This window comes from Lethenteron reissneri, chromosome 47, assembly GCF_015708825.2.
Source record: "Lethenteron reissneri isolate LAM-NWPU_2019-01 chromosome 47, ASM1570882v1, whole genome shotgun sequence".
Classification (NCBI taxonomy): domain Eukaryota; kingdom Metazoa; phylum Chordata; class Hyperoartia; order Petromyzontiformes; family Petromyzontidae; genus Lethenteron; species Lethenteron reissneri.
This window is the reverse complement of record NC_083825.1, coordinates 4,666,359-4,681,712: the sequence shown is the minus strand read 5'-3', so window position 1 is coordinate 4,681,712 and position 15,354 is coordinate 4,666,359. Positions and strand designations below refer to the sequence as shown.

Sequence of the window (15,354 nt, the reverse complement as noted above, 5' to 3'; positions counted from 1 at the left end):
CCCCGACAGACGCTTTCCATCACCGACTCCGTGGGCGCAACTTGACGCTTTGTGCTTAAGGGGAGCGGTGGCGCTGCGGTTGGCGCTCCGCCGTGCTCCGGACCCGACGACGCGAGCTCCATCCCCGGCCACGGCCGACATCAGTGGCGAGCGATGTATGAACCCGGTCCTGGGACTGGACCCACGTCCCCTGATTCAACTCGAGCTCAAACGTGAACATCGGCGCTGATGGCTTGGCACGGTGCTGGCCATGCCACCGATCCCACCGCGTGCCCTGCTGAAATGCGCATTACAAATGTAAACAATGATTATTATTATTCACATCAGTGCTTGTGCCACGTGACTGTTCTGACGTGAGCAACGGTACTCCCCCCTCTCCCTCTGCCCCCCCTCTGCCCCCTCCCCCCTCTGCCCCCCCTGCCCCCCTTCTGCCCCCCCTTTACCCCCCCCCTGCCCCTCCAGGCTGCTGGAGCTGCAGGAGAGCGGCGAGCTGGAGGCGCTGCGCCAGAAGTGGTGGCCTCGGCGCGGGAAGTGCGACCCGTACGGGCCGGGCCTCCCCCAGCAGCGGCCCCCGGGCCTGGAGCTGAGCAGCCTGGCCGGGGCCTTCGCCGTGCTGGCCGCGGGCCTGCTGCTGGCCTGCCTGCTGGGCGCCTGCGAGGCGTGCTGGCACCGGCGCTCCGGGAACCTGTGCCCGCCAAACGTGAGTCGTATGTGAACACGTGTGTACACACAACAACAACAACCGCCATTGGCCAATAAGTGGCGGTGGACGTCACCACGATGCTTGTGCCAGGCCATGTGCACCTTGAGGCTGCCACGTGAAGTGTCGAACGCCCGCTGGCAGGAGGTCACGGGGCAGACCCAGCAGGTGCCACGGGTCGACTGACTGAGATGACTGATGTGTACACACACGCACGTGTACACATAAGCCTTGACAGACTGTTGGGGCGAGTGCTGTTGGCGAGCGCCTATGAAGGCCGGCACGGTACACGAGGGGGGTGGGTGGCCAGCACCACGCCCGACCACCTTTGTCTCCCCAGCGGCGATGTTTACGCATCGCACCAGGTACTCACTCAACCTCAGGGTGGCCCAGGAATGGTTCAGATAATCGTCACTGGCGTTGGCCGTGAGCGGGAATCGAATTCGGGTCGCCGGTTACCTAACGCGGTACACTAACCACTGTGCCCCCCCCTCCCACCACCTATGCTGACACACATGTTACAAACACACTCTGATATCATATAGCACAGTGGTCTTCACTCATTTTCAGAGGGGGGGGGGGGGGGGTCACTTTAGCCAATAAGACATCATCAGTGTGAGTGCCGCCGCAACGTTTGAAGCCACCGGGGGTTTGACAGCAGCACGTTGACGATGATGGGGCGGCGTTCTCGGCATTCGTGTATTGTCGCGGGCTGCACTAAAGGGCCCGCCCCTAGCAACGAGAAGCACCGCCGTGCAAAACGCGCGCTTCACTGCCGGTGCGTTCCTCCGCCAGGACGACAAAGAGCTGGAGATGGAGCAGGCGCACGAGCAGATGAAGGGCCTCGGTGCGGCGAGCCGGCACGGCGAGGGGGGGCGACCGGGGGACGGCGGCAGCGACGGCGGGAGCGGCGACGGCCGCGGCGACGAGATGCACAAGCGGATCTTCCTCACGCCCGTGGAGCTGCCGGCTCTGGACGCCGCCCGGAGCGAGGGCTTGCGCGAGGCCTTCGAGCTGCCCACGCCGCTGCCCCTCGGCGCGGAGCCGCCGGGGACCGACGCTGCCGCTCCCGAGGCAGCAAAAGTGCAGCAGCAGCAGCAGCGGCGGCGGCAGCAGCAGCAGCAGCAAGAGCTTCACGAGAGAGAACATCAGCAGATGCATCATCAGCTTCAGAATCCTCATCAACAACACCAACTGCAGCTCCAGCAGCAGCAGCATCAACAGCAGCTGCTGCAGCAGCAGCAGTTGCAGCAACAGCAGTTGCAGCAACAGCAGCAACATCAACAGCCACAGCAGCAGCATCAACAGCCACAGCAGCAGCATCAACAGCAGCTGCTGCAGCATCAGCAGCAATTGCAGCAGCAGCATCAACAACAGCAACAGCACCATCAACAGCAGCAGCAGCATCAACAACAGCAACAGCACCATCAACAGCAGCAGCATCAACAACAGCAACAGCACCATCAACATCAACAGCAGCAGCAGCATCAACAGCAGCAACAGCAGCAGCAAGACGATCGGCAGGCTTGCCATCTCTCCGGGTCTCAGGTGGGCCCTCTGCCAGAGCTGTTGCAAGGTCGGCTGTTTCTACAGCCGGCATCGGACAGCACGGGCATGAGACCAGTCGGGCAGTCGTCACCTCAGAAGCAGCAGCAGCAGCTACTACAGCATAAGCAGCAGCAGCAGCTACCACAGCGACATTCTCCGCAGCAGCAGTTGCCACAGCAGCAGCAGTTGCCACAGCAACAGTTGCCACAGCAGCAGCAGCAGCTACCACAGCGACATTCTCCACAGCAGCAGTTGCGACAGCAGCAGCAGCAGTTGCCACAGCAGCAGTTGCCACAGCAGCAGTTGCCACAGCAACAGTTGCCACAGCAACAGTTGCCACAGCAGCAGCAGCAGTTGCCACAGCAGCAGTTGCCACAGCAGCAGCAGCAGCTGCTACAGCAGCAGTTGTCACAGCAACAGTTGCCACAGCAGCAACAGTTGTCACAGCAACAGTTGCCACAGCAGCAGTTGTCACAGCAGCAGTTGTCACAGCAACAGTTGCCACAGCAGCAACAGTTGCCACAGCAACAGCAGTTGCCACAGCAGCAGCAGTTGCCACAGCAGCAGCAGTTGCCACAGCAGCAGCAGCTGCCACAGCAGCAGCAGCTGCCACAGCAACAGCAGTTGCCACAGCAACAGTTGCCACAGCAGCAGCAGTTTCAAGGCGATTACAAAACGGTTCCCAGCAAGTCGGCGCCGTTTCAGTCGCTGTCGGTGACGACGCAGACGGCGCTCTCTGAGCTGGTGCCAGAGCCCACGGTGAGCACCTCGATCTGAGCGTGCGGTGGCGGCGTTGGCGCGGAACCCGCGAAGCGCATCGGCTCGCAGGAACGGAGGGACGGGAAGAAAAGAAACGCACGAAAAACGCTCGCACACTTTCACCGCTTGACCAAATTTCATTTTTTCGTTTTGTTTGCGGGGTACGGGAGTTGGTACCGCGTGCCCGCCCGTCGCACCGTCTCGCCCCGTCGCACCGTGTTGCCCGTCACACCGTCTCACCGGCCACACCGCTATCTCGCTTATCGTTACACCGTCTCACCCGCCGTTTCACCGTCTCTGCAGTCCTCGGAGTCGAAAACGGATGTTCTCCGCTTTGTCGTTGCCACTCGAGGTGGGGGAAAAAACCCCGTGCCACATTTCCACATTCCCAATCTGAAAAGCAAAAGCCGGGCACCCTCTTGGGCTGTTTGAATAACAGCCCTGCGTCTCTCGCTCCCTCCTCCCACCACTCGGTGGCCACGCAGCCTCCGTGGCCTCTGACCCCTCCTGCCCTGTTGCCCAATTATCCCCTAAATGGGCCCGGTAGGCATGCAACGTTGGGCCAATGTTGGTTGACGTCGAGCTAACGTTGGTTCCGGGTCAACCAACCTTGGCCCAGCTGTTGCATGTGTATAATGGCGATATTTAAATATATATTTTTTACAATGTTTGATGTGAATTTTGTTCACGTTGCATTGGCACAAGCGTGCATACGAAATATCTTTAGAGCCCTGTGGTTGATTTGCTTATAGCCTGGCCGCTTTCCCAAATCTCATCAAGGTTTATGCAGTGAAGACTTCTCTACAAGGCCACCCATCCTCCTCCTGAGCGGATAAAAGGAAAACACGCACACACATGGCTCTCTCCATCTCATTCTCTTCTTCTCTGCACTTGCCCTTACAGAGGCCGCTGGTTGTCACCGGTTCTGTTGGCTTCTATCGTAGTCCTTCCTAGATTTGAAGCTTTCGTGACTGCAAATATTCATATTCTTAGGTTTTTTTCGGTAAAGTCACGTAGGTAAAAAATTAAAATGAATAAAGTAGTCGTTCAGTCCGTTTTTGTTTTCAACACGGAGCGGTTTTTGCCATTGGGACAGGCCGCAGGATGCCTCATCATCATCATCAGAAATCAATTATTTGTCATACCGCGCCTCCCATGCAGTGCATCGGTACATGCAGTGAATGAACAGGTGGTGTTTTTTGCCCAAAGTGGCGTGGCACGGATCACCGTAGTGGTCTTGTCCCCCCGCCCCCCCCCCCCCCCCCGTACTGGGCCTTGCCTTAAGCTTTCTTGGCAGACTCGTAGCAAGAGGCGAGGGCGGCTTGGCTAATCATCAGCCGCAGGTGCTTGCCCAATGGGCATTGTTTTGACCACACTTCACCACACTTATTGAATATATATATATATTTTTAAAGGTACGTTGCGATTTGTACCAATGATATAATCTACGATGCAAAATGTTCAACCGACTTTTTTAAAGGACAACGAATCATCGCGAGACGATGTAAGGCTCGCGATTATTGTAGACCGATCGAGGCGGTGCGTGGTTACATGTTTTATTTGTGCACGAACAGAGAAGGACATTTATTCTGGACAGCGAGCAAAATGCATCCTGGGATGCAATTACCAGGAAATCTTGCAAAGATGAATGGAAACGCACGCACATGCAGTGTCGGTGAAAGGGAAAATAAAATATTCGAGTGAAGGCTATAAAAGTTGGGTAATTAGATTTTCTTTTAATCGGACCATATCCAAGCAATTCAAAAACAAAATGGTCAATTTGTTCGTAAACAAGTAACACCTTTTCAAAATAAAGACAGGCTCAATTAACATAAGCATCAGGGGGGGAGGCGTGGAACCCCAAAACCAATTTCCTAACTAGTCAAATAAATGCTCCGATTTTTTTTCTTTAGGAAAACTCCGTAAAGTTTTAATGACTGGCATCTCATCGCTTTAAATAAATTAATTTTAAGGGTTAATTTGCACAAATTCAGTCACGTTCAACCGTTGATTTGGGGGTTGGGGGGGTTGAAATGGCTCCACCCCAGCGTTACTGTCAAGCAAAACCTGGGTTCCGATTGCAAACAACTCGCTCGAAATCGCGACCGGATTAAACATTTATTTCATTTGCATCCTGAGTCAAAGCCCTTTTAGGTAATCCACTGCTTAGATAAAAGTCTCCCAAAGCCATGTCGGTCATGGGGATTGTTTGACCGTACTTCCTCACAACCATTCGCTGCCGATTGGAGACCCACAGAGGACCTGTTCAGATAGATATTACTTGCCCCCTATAGCTAACCATGGCCTGGTATCAAACTCAGCTGGCTGTGTCCTTTGTGCTGTGGCCAAACGCTGTTTCACCGCTTCACCGCACGACTATAACGCTTTTAATTTCATGATTTACTTTCCAAAAGCCTCTCTGAGCCTTGAGATGCTTTCGAAGGAGGGTCCTGCTTAGGAATTGTTGGCCAATTCCGTTTGGAATAGGATTGTCTTGCTTCGTGTGGAAAGATACCCGACAAACCCAAAGAAATCCCTACCACGCGGACGATGTGATTGGCTCTCGGTCCGCTACGCAGACAGGTTCACGTACCGACCTTTGCTGTACTGCCGTCTGCTGCCCACCCGCAAGCCCTGCAGCCTTGTGATTATCACATCACTACGTGGTCCACCAACCCCCACCTCGAAAGCACTGTATTACATCCAAGGCCACGAGCACTTTTGATTTTTAGTCACATCTAGCTTTTCGGAGACATTTTTTTTTGGGGGTGGGGGCATTTTCCCTACAATTTGTCATGCGTTATTGACGTCACATCATTCGCAAGAGCCCTGTTCAGAAATGTTGCATCGCAGTGTTCACTTTGCTTGTCTGAGAATTGCTGAACAACAGAGATGTTCAGAAAACTCCCTTCAAGTGACCTTGTCATCTTCACCAATGTTTTGATTCCCAGAAGTTGGAATTTAATGAAATTCAGTAAAAAATATAATTGTTTCATAATTACTATTTTTCGTGCGGGGAGTCCACGCCGCGTGGTGACTGGGTTGAGACCAGAAACTCACTCACACTTGAGAACCCGATTTGATGTTGTAACTTGCTGACCCGCCCAGACTGAACATCTGTTGAAAAGAGCTTTATAGCTCATCGGATTCATTCTCCAGTCTAAATGAAGATTCTGATTTCCGATTAATCATGCTCGGCAAAAACCCGGAGTCGAACCGAGGACCTCAGCGGTGCCGGCTCGGTATTGTCATCCCTAAGCCACCCGATTATCTGGGAGCAAACAGACAATCAATTTCTGGGTTGGTACAAACCTTGAGCCCATCAGGTGCATGCGGCGGTGGGGTGGGGGGGGGGTGTGGAGAGAGGGCAAGTTGGAACAGCGCAGACGTATTGTTAGCCCTGTTACATTGTCCTGGGGTTTTGGTCTCGGAGTGCACGATGTTCCGGGGATTCATAATTCCGAGGAGGTCTAAGCTGCACGTCCACCTCCCTTGACAAACGTAGCACCCGTCGCCACCACCCAGGAATTGTCCCCGATTCTCACACGCAGCCACCGAAGCTCCCTCTGTCCGCCCTCCCGTACCCACAAGCTCTCCGCGTAACTTTTTTTTTGAACTGGACCCGAGGGGAGACGGAAGAGAGATGACCCAAAAAAACAAATTTGTAAGAGTGAAGAAGCGAGAGGTGGCGTGTGAAGTCCGTGCCGTTACTCGCGAACTGCACAGATGGGTTACGACTGAACGAACAACAAGACAAGATGTCAAAACGAGAAGGACTCACTTTGTGAGGTCAGCTAACGGCATGTGAACGTGGGACTCTTAAGCCACTACCGCTGCCACCACCACCGCCGCCACCACGGCCACCTTGAAGTGCTGCTCATTCGTGTGTCACGGTGCAATTGTGCGCATTGCGAGCGGTGGCGATGTTGGAGATAATGACGATGGGTGGTGGTGATTAACGACGATTGTTTTCCGTTGGCGTTTTTTTTTCAAAACAGGGCATTCGTTGAATCCGCCCTGTGTCACGAAACGCGCACCTTTTGCATTGCGACGCCTACTGCGTGAGGCCGTGTCAAACGCGAGGGTACATTTTTTTACGGAAATTGTCACCCGTTAGCAAATCGTTGCTAGCCACGGTTTCCACACGGCCGTTATTTTGTCGCGGGGGAAAAAAAAAGAATCAACCAGTTTCCCAAAACGTGGCCGAAAATCTTGACTCGGGGTGGGCAACGTCCGATCGGATCGCGGACAGAAGTCCCAACGTGACTGTTCGAGATGATGCGATGGAGACGATATTGGCCGACCGTCAAACCACACCGGGCGGTGTTCTCCACGTCCAGACGGAATCCCCACCCATCTCTTTTGTCCACCGCTGTATCAAGTTGGTATTTTTTTTATGTGGGGGGAGGGGTTTGCCGCAGTTGCTCACGGCAAATGTCTCGCGTCGGTGATGATGTTTGGCAACGATTGTCCAAAAATTGCCCTCGTGTATCATCATGTCCTTTGCTATATATATATAGTATATATAAACTAAAAATTACGGAGGAAAAGGCGCATTGTATAGTATTTTATTCTATTAACGCCCACGTAAATGCCGGGCAAAATTTTTAACAGATAACATTTTCACACCTCTTATGAGCTTTGTAAAAAAAAAAAGATGATGTATATTAGACAGAGAGAGAGTGGAGAATAAGAATAAAAAACAGATCAGTGTGTGTGCCCCCCCCCCCCCCCCATAACCACCCACACCCCCGCCACCCACTCCTTGTTTGGCAGCCGATTTTCGACCCTTTTCTGCATCTCTCTTCGTGACCTACCCCCCACTCCCTCCTGCTAGAGAAGTGTCGCCGTGCATGCACAGAAGCGCAGGGAGACACGTGCTACCCTCCTAGCGGCGGGCAAACCACCACAGTGGGGGGATGGGGGGAGCATTGGGGTCCACTGCTTTGCTTGCTACGGAGTGCCATGCCGCACGCGTGCGTTCATGACCGCTACCCACCCACCCGGGCACACTCTGATCGTGGACGTCCACTCTGTCACTCATTCGCCGAAACCGCTCACACACAGACACACGCGCGCGCGCGCGCACACACAAACAACGGTTGTTAAGAACTCACACGGATAACGATGAAGCACTATCCTGCCAAAATAGGCTCGTATCATTATTCTTATTATTGTTCTATATTAAAAGATATGTATTAGTTGATAATTGGTTTTTTTACCCTTCTATCTGGCAATAAAACTGACACCTTTTTTACAAGGAGTCAAAAGGCGTCATCTGGTCCAACCCATGTGAGACTAGGCTCTAAGGAAAGCTGTCTCGGGTGTGGACCAATCAACTTCAAGGACAGTGCATACATTATCAGAGTTATGTTTTTTGTTTGCATTATGACTGCAGGTATTGTGGTCTATGCAAACATGACTCCTTGTAAAAAAGGTGTCAGTTTTGTTGCCAGATAGAAGGGTAAAAAAACTATTATATTTTTTACTGGCAAATGAGGTTCCAATGGTGATATATATTAGTTGTTTTGATTTATTTTGTCCTCTCCCCCCCAACCCCCTCTGTGGAATTGTAATAATTTATCGTTGGGTTGTTTTCGTTTGCTTGTTTGTTTGTCTGTCTGGTGGTAATCTGAAATATTCGACAGGTTCGCTGTTGATGCTCAGGACTCTGCTTCTGTTGCCTGGTTGGTTGGCTGATGTTGCCACGTGATCGGCGCGAGACGTGCAATAGACATGCAGGCGACTCTCAATGTGTCTGGCATATGCAGTGGGAGTGGGGGGGGGGGGGCTAGATGGGGACGAGTGGCCCGGATGAAACGAAGAGCAAAACTCACGGATAGCGCAAAACGGGCGTGAGTCGTGCTGCTGCTAAAACGCAATCAATGTTTACCGACGCAATGTATGTGTGTGGGGGGGGGGGGGTGGTGAAGACGTAAACACACACACACACATCGATGTTTATTGTTTAGCAAAGTATTCGGGTTTTCTTCCCAACGTGTTTGCGTTCACATCATCGTCGAGTCACTTAGCCCTCGATACTGAAGCGAGCGAGCGTGAAGAAACGTCGGGTTTTGTCACGAGCGTGGTTAATACACAAGCCCGATAATCTGCCCTCGGATAATCGACAGGCTAGTGTATGGACCTTAAAATGGCATAATGATGATTCTGATGATGATTACGAATGATACAAATAGCAAGTGCGGTGAAATTATCAACGTTTAAGCTCGACTCAATCTCTCTCGCTCGCTTCGCTTCAACCAATCGACTGGCTTGGTTAGCGCTCACTAATCGGTTAGCGCTCACTAATCGGTTAGCGCTCACTAATCGGTTAGCGCTCACTAATCGGTTAGCGCTCACTAATCGGTCAGGGCTCACTAATCGGTTAGCGCTCACTAATCGGTTAGCGCTCACTAATCGGTTAGCGCTCACTAATCGGTTAGGGCTCACTAATCGGTTAGCGCTCACTAATCGGTTAGCGCTCACTAATCGGTTAGCGCACACTAATCGGTTAGAGCACATTAATCGGTTGGCGCACACTAATCGGTTAGCGCTCACTAATCGGTTAGCGCACACTAATCGGTTAGCACTCGTTACTCACGTTAAACGGTGATGGGAGAAGATCGGTAAAACCTGCAAGGCAAATACGAACGGACACCATGCTCGCTCCAGGTCGGTTGGAATTTTGCTCAATCGTCAGTGATGTCGATTTAACGCGTGCAGCAGGTGACCTGTTCTCAGTGCACCCCCGATAATTCCACAGGCCTCCAACTTCAAGCCGAAACTCGTAATGTATGAATTCTAGATTTGAAGCTTTCGTGACTGCAAGGATTCATATTCTTAGGTTTTTTTCGGTAACGTCGCGTAGGTAAAAAATTTCAATTAATAAAAATAAAATAAAAATCACGACGTTTCGGAGGCAACACAAGCTTCCGTCTTCAGGTGGAACCGTCACAGCACGATAGCTGTATCAAGTGAGAGAAATTCCAAGAAAACAGTCCTTGTATATATTGATACAGCTATCGTGCTGTGACGGTTCCACCTGAAGACGGAAGCTTGTGTTGCCTCCGAAACGTCGTGAAAATTTTATTTTATTTGTATTTTACTTTTATTGATTTAATTTTTTTACCTATGTGACTTTATTGGAACAACCTAAAAATCTTAATGTATGCTCCGACAGCAATCCAGTCCGGGAGCAAACACCGCGGCAAACCTGGTGACGTTCGTGCGTTCTGTTGACAACTCGAGAAGTCTCTGATTGCAGCGGTGGCGACGGTGAAAAATTCCACTTCGGGGCAGAATTAATGAGGGCGGCCAGTGGACATTGAAAGGGGCGCGAAACTTCAGGCTTCGGCATCGACAGAAGTCGTTTTTTTGTGTGTGAATTTTTCTGCCGCTGATAAACTTTGAACGTAAGAGATGCTGTATTTTATACGTGATTTTTTTTCTGGAAGACGAAAAAAAAACCACCTACATATGCGGGTGTGGGATTTTTTCGCAGTGGCAATGCAAACCCATTGATGTGCAATGTCTGTCGGAGTAACCTGGGGCTTGGAGTGGCTGGACTCTACGGGATACTGCAAATTTTTGCCTTGCATTTTTTTTATTTTGTTGGTTTTGTTTCGGAAGATATGTTTCGTTATCACTCAATAAAAAAAATTACATCCCCACCCCTGCCCCCCTCCCTTGTTTACACAGATTCCACATGTGCACGTTTTGTCCGCGTAAACCCAAAGTCACGACGCGTGTAGTCAGGCGAGGCTGCTACAGAATTCTGACAATAACATTGCGCTGCGGATTTACGCTGTTATTTATGTTTTCGTTGTTGTGTTTGCGTGCAATTAATCATCCCAGGCAGACCACCCCCCCCCCCTACTGTTGGTCTAATTCGCTCTAACAGAGAATATCTTTGAAAAAAAAATCTAACGATAAAGGTGCAGCCCTGCAATTGACTCGCTGGCACCAGTGCTGGCGACGGAAGGGGAATCTGCTAGAGGAGGGCGCATCGCGAAGATTTCTGCCGTCGGTCAAATTTCTTCAGTCGCAACCGAAGCTGCGCTGAATCTTGGCTAAGTTGGTGGCAGAGGTCGCAACCGGGTACCCGATACCCGTACCCTACCCGATACCCGGCTACCCGTACCCGTCCGGGTACGGGCACCCGTTTGCGACCCTGGTGCGGCCGTGTACGGGTACGGGTAGGCCGTGAGTCACTGGTGAGTAACCGTTTGTCACTCATTTCCCAACGTCTTGTCTCTTCTCACAATTCAAGTTCCTAGAATCAACCCACCCGCGCCTGCAACATGGCTTCATCCCAGAGGTCGCAATCAGGTACCCGATACCCTACCTGTACCCGGCCGGGTACAGGTAGGGTACGGCCGGGTACGGGCACCCGTTTGCGACCCTGGCGCGGCCGGGTACGGGTAAGGAATCAAAACCCGTTTGCGACCTCTGATATCAGCCGAGGTGCGGCCGTGCGAGACAAAACAAAATATCGCTCCCCCCCCGCCTGACCGATTGCATCACCCCCTGAGCCGATGATGTAGCCACGACGCCACCGATGTTGTTTACTACGCCATTGAACGTTTTTCACGGTGGCCCGGGCGTCTTGGAAAAGTTTTGAGTGCCCCCCAAAAAAGATTCTCACAACCACCACACGCGATCTGCCGCCGATCAGGCCAGCTGTGGTTATCGCCAGCAAGGTGGTGGAGGCGTGCGGGGCGGATGTTCTACGACTCTTGCCCCCATTGATTCAACTACTGTGTTTCGAGAAAGGGGCATTGAACCGGCGACCGCTGAGTTACATAAAGTCCATTGTGCTACTGAAGGGGGTCAATATCGTCGTCAACTACAACCCCTTTACAAAACCGCACTTCACCTGACTCTCACACAGTGTCACGTGAGCACAGTGATGCCTTTTATTGTGCATTTATTGTTTACCCTAAGTCAAAGGCCTTCGGTCGTGCATATGTTATTATTACAGGTGCCTGGTTGGTTCCTTCGGGATAGGATCAATCTTTTTCCTCGACTCTGTACAAGAATTGTTACTCAAGCGCCGTGAGCGACCGAGTCACAGATTGACGCAGGATGCCTATTACCACAATGAGCCAATGGTATCCAATGTGAGGTTATAATTCCATATTGTGATGTATGTACGTTGAACTTCCTTCACACCATACGTAGCCAAACGTTCTAAGCCGAGGTGCGGGGGAAGGACAACAAACCAAACAAACATAATCAGTTCTAAAGAATTGAGTTTCCAATCTGAACGATGTGAAATTGCGTGAACTCCAGTGGCTTCCTAACATCGGAAGGAAGAGCGTTCCAGACGGCCGCGCAAGCGCATCTGAACGCGCGCGATGCGGTGACCGTCTTTGCTCGATGACAATAGCCACAAGCCGCTGCTGCGAGAATGACCGGAGTTAGCGTGGTGGTTCACGCTCCTTGACGAGATCAGCAAGGAATTGTGGTTCATTTGTGGCAAGCACTTTGTGTGCAATGAATGCAACCTCGTGATGTATTCGACTCTCCAGTTGCAGCGCATTTCACCTTTGCAATCACTTTGATTCCATCACCCGCAGCTTCCTCTTCACCCTTGTTCCACAACGAGGCTGTTTGCGTCTCAATAAAAACACAACGTGTCCTCATTCTGCAACGGTGTAGTTTCGGTGCGGTTTCGGTCGGATTATCCGAGTTGATGGGGGGTGACCCGCGGCTGTTCCGCGACCTGCTAAAGGGCCGAAGAGTCGTGGGGCTCAAGACAATCTCGCCCTTGCACCACCGGCACACTGGGAATATCAGCAAGCCGCTCGTGATGCTGTTGGAGGATGTAAATACACCCATTTGTTTACCCAGTAATGACTCGCCGAGTCTTCAATACTCGTCTTTTTCTTCTTATTCTTCTTCTTCTTCTGCAGGGTGGTCCTGGAAATGTGAGGTTTGGTCAATCGCTGTCTTCTGTATCACGTCGTATGACACGGGGGGTTATCCAAACAAAACTCATCGCACGCGCACGCGCGCGTACAAGAAAATAACACCGACAATCAGCACGAGTGCTGCCCAGTAACCACATGCCAACTTTGCGCCAACGTTGGTTCAAACCGTTGGCTCAACGTTGGACCAACGTTGGCATGTGGTTGAAACTGTTGGGCCCAATGTGTACTTGGCGTACGTCAGCGGCCTACTGGCTCAGTGTAGTCGTGGCGCACGCCTGTAACCCGGCGCTGCGGAGGCGATGGTGGATTGGATCGCAAATGCGTTGGGACAAGATTGATCCGGCGGTCACTGAGTGTCTCTGCGATGTGCGTGTGTATGTTGGACTTCTTTTGCACCGTACGTAGCCAAGCGTGTGCTAGTCGGAGGCGTGGTTGTGCAGATAGCAATGACTCCGTCCACGGCGGTGCATCTCAGAGGCGGCTTTGGCACATTGGAGAGGGGGAGGAGGGGGGGAGGGGGGGAGGGGGGGAGGGAGGGGAGGGGGGGGCAAGGGTTGGTGGAGCACGCAGAGACTTGTGAAGCTCCCTCCACGTTGTTGTCATGTTTGTCACGTATAAACGACAAGTCACGCGGGCGAGAGGGCGATGAGTTGGAGAAATACTCTATGGTTTTTTCGGTAAAGTCACGTAGGTAAAAAATAAAATAAATAAAAATGAAAACAAATCAATGAATTCACGACGTTTCGGAAGCAACACAAGCAACCGTCGTTGCTTCCGACACGTCGTGATTTAATTTATTGTTTTCATTTTAATTTATTTTATTTTTTACCTACGTGACTTTACCGAAACAACCAAAGAGTATGGATCCTTGCAGTCACGACAACTTCAAATCTAGAGTTGGAGAAAGGCCTTCATCCAGCGGTGGATTGATTGTGGCCGACGATGACATACACGGGGAGACACGGAAGCGATGTTTAGATGCAAGGTTCATTCGCACGGAGTTACATTGTGACGTCACAAAGATAGAACAATGTCTACATTAAAAAAACGACATTCAGATTTTAAAAATACTTTCGCTTATATTTAACAATATTACGTATTGCGTGTTGTTGCTGTCGTGTATATTACGGCGGTGTAGTGGGTGTCACTTTTTGCGATGCTTTCTTGATCTCCCGAAGTGGCGGGCAAGATTAATTAAATCCGCCTGCCTCTGTCCACGCGGCCGCATTTGACGGGGCCCACTTCCACCACCACCACAGTGGAAGAGTAGGCCAAAGGAACCGCCAGCTGGTGGGGGGGGGGAGGGGTGGGACCTGCCCTTAAAGCTCCCATCTTGGTGGAGGCTTTGGCAGTGGCGCTTCAAGCCGGACAATTGCATTGGCCTTTGATTTAAATTGCCACGGTTTCGTGGGCCGCGATTTCGGCTCCAGATAATCGATTCTCGTTGACGCTACGGATGAATGTCGCGGCCTCGATTTGGCTGATCTTTTTACAAATCAGACAAATAGAAATAGAACAAAAAACGTCGCGCTTTTGCCCCTTTCTTCGGCCCAAGAACCGATGTTGAACGAATAATCCACGTTGCGCACATATCTGAAAAAAGGGCAATGGAGGAATTTTTAAACAGATCTGTTTGGCATAAATATAATCTGCAACAAAAAAAACCCCCATCACACCTCGACTCACACCTCTCAATCTGCCAGTCTCATTGCATTTCATACGTTCGCCTGGTATGATGTGATGTATTGACGCCAATTCAAATTAAGGCAGCTCTTTGTGCGTGTGCGTGCGTGTGCGTGCGTGTGTGTGTGTCATGTGACAGATGGGGAGCGGTGGTGTAGCGGTTAGCGCGCTGCGCTACAAACCTGGTGACCCGGGTTCGATTCCTGCTCACGGCCAACATCAGTGACGATTATCTAAAATGGTCCTGGGCCTCCCCTAGGTCGACTCAGGCTCAAATGAGTACCTGGTGCGCAGTGTAAACATCGCCACTGGGGAGACAAAGGCGGCCGAGCGTGGTGTTGGCCACCCACCCCCTCGTGTGCCGTGCCGGCCTTCATAGGTGCTCGCTAACAGCACTTGCCCCTACAGTCTGTTAAGGCTATACGGGGGATCTTTGTTTTATCTTTGTTGTCATGTGACAGATTCAAGCTAATCTGAATAATGACTCTGCATAAGGGAGGACGCGGACACATATACCCCCGTATGTCCTTAAACATAACTGTTGGGGTAAGAGGCCATCCATTGAGTAGGTACGCAAAAATATGTCAAAATTTGACCCCTGCCCCCGTCCCTGTACGCACGCGTACTTTTTACACCCCCCTCCCTCACCTGCGTACGTACGCCTGACGCACCCCCCCCCCCCCGAATCCTCTAGAACGGCCGATATTTAATCCACGCAGAAACGATCAAGGA

General features: G+C 51.5%; 1 protein-coding gene across 1 annotated transcript in view; it reads left to right on the top strand.

Annotated features, from left to right (window-relative positions):
- LOC133354335 (glutamate receptor ionotropic, delta-2-like) overlaps positions 1-9,922 on the top strand; it is a 224,991-nt gene extending 215,069 nt beyond the window's left edge. The window contains exons 17-18 of the mRNA XM_061571083.1: positions 463-700; positions 1,496-9,922. Coding sequence (XP_061427067.1) covers positions 463-700; positions 1,496-3,025 — 1,768 coding nt within the window. The 3' untranslated portion in view covers positions 3,026-9,922. The remainder of the gene's footprint in view (positions 1-462; positions 701-1,495) is intronic.
- Positions 9,923-15,354: the final 5,432 nt, after the last annotated feature.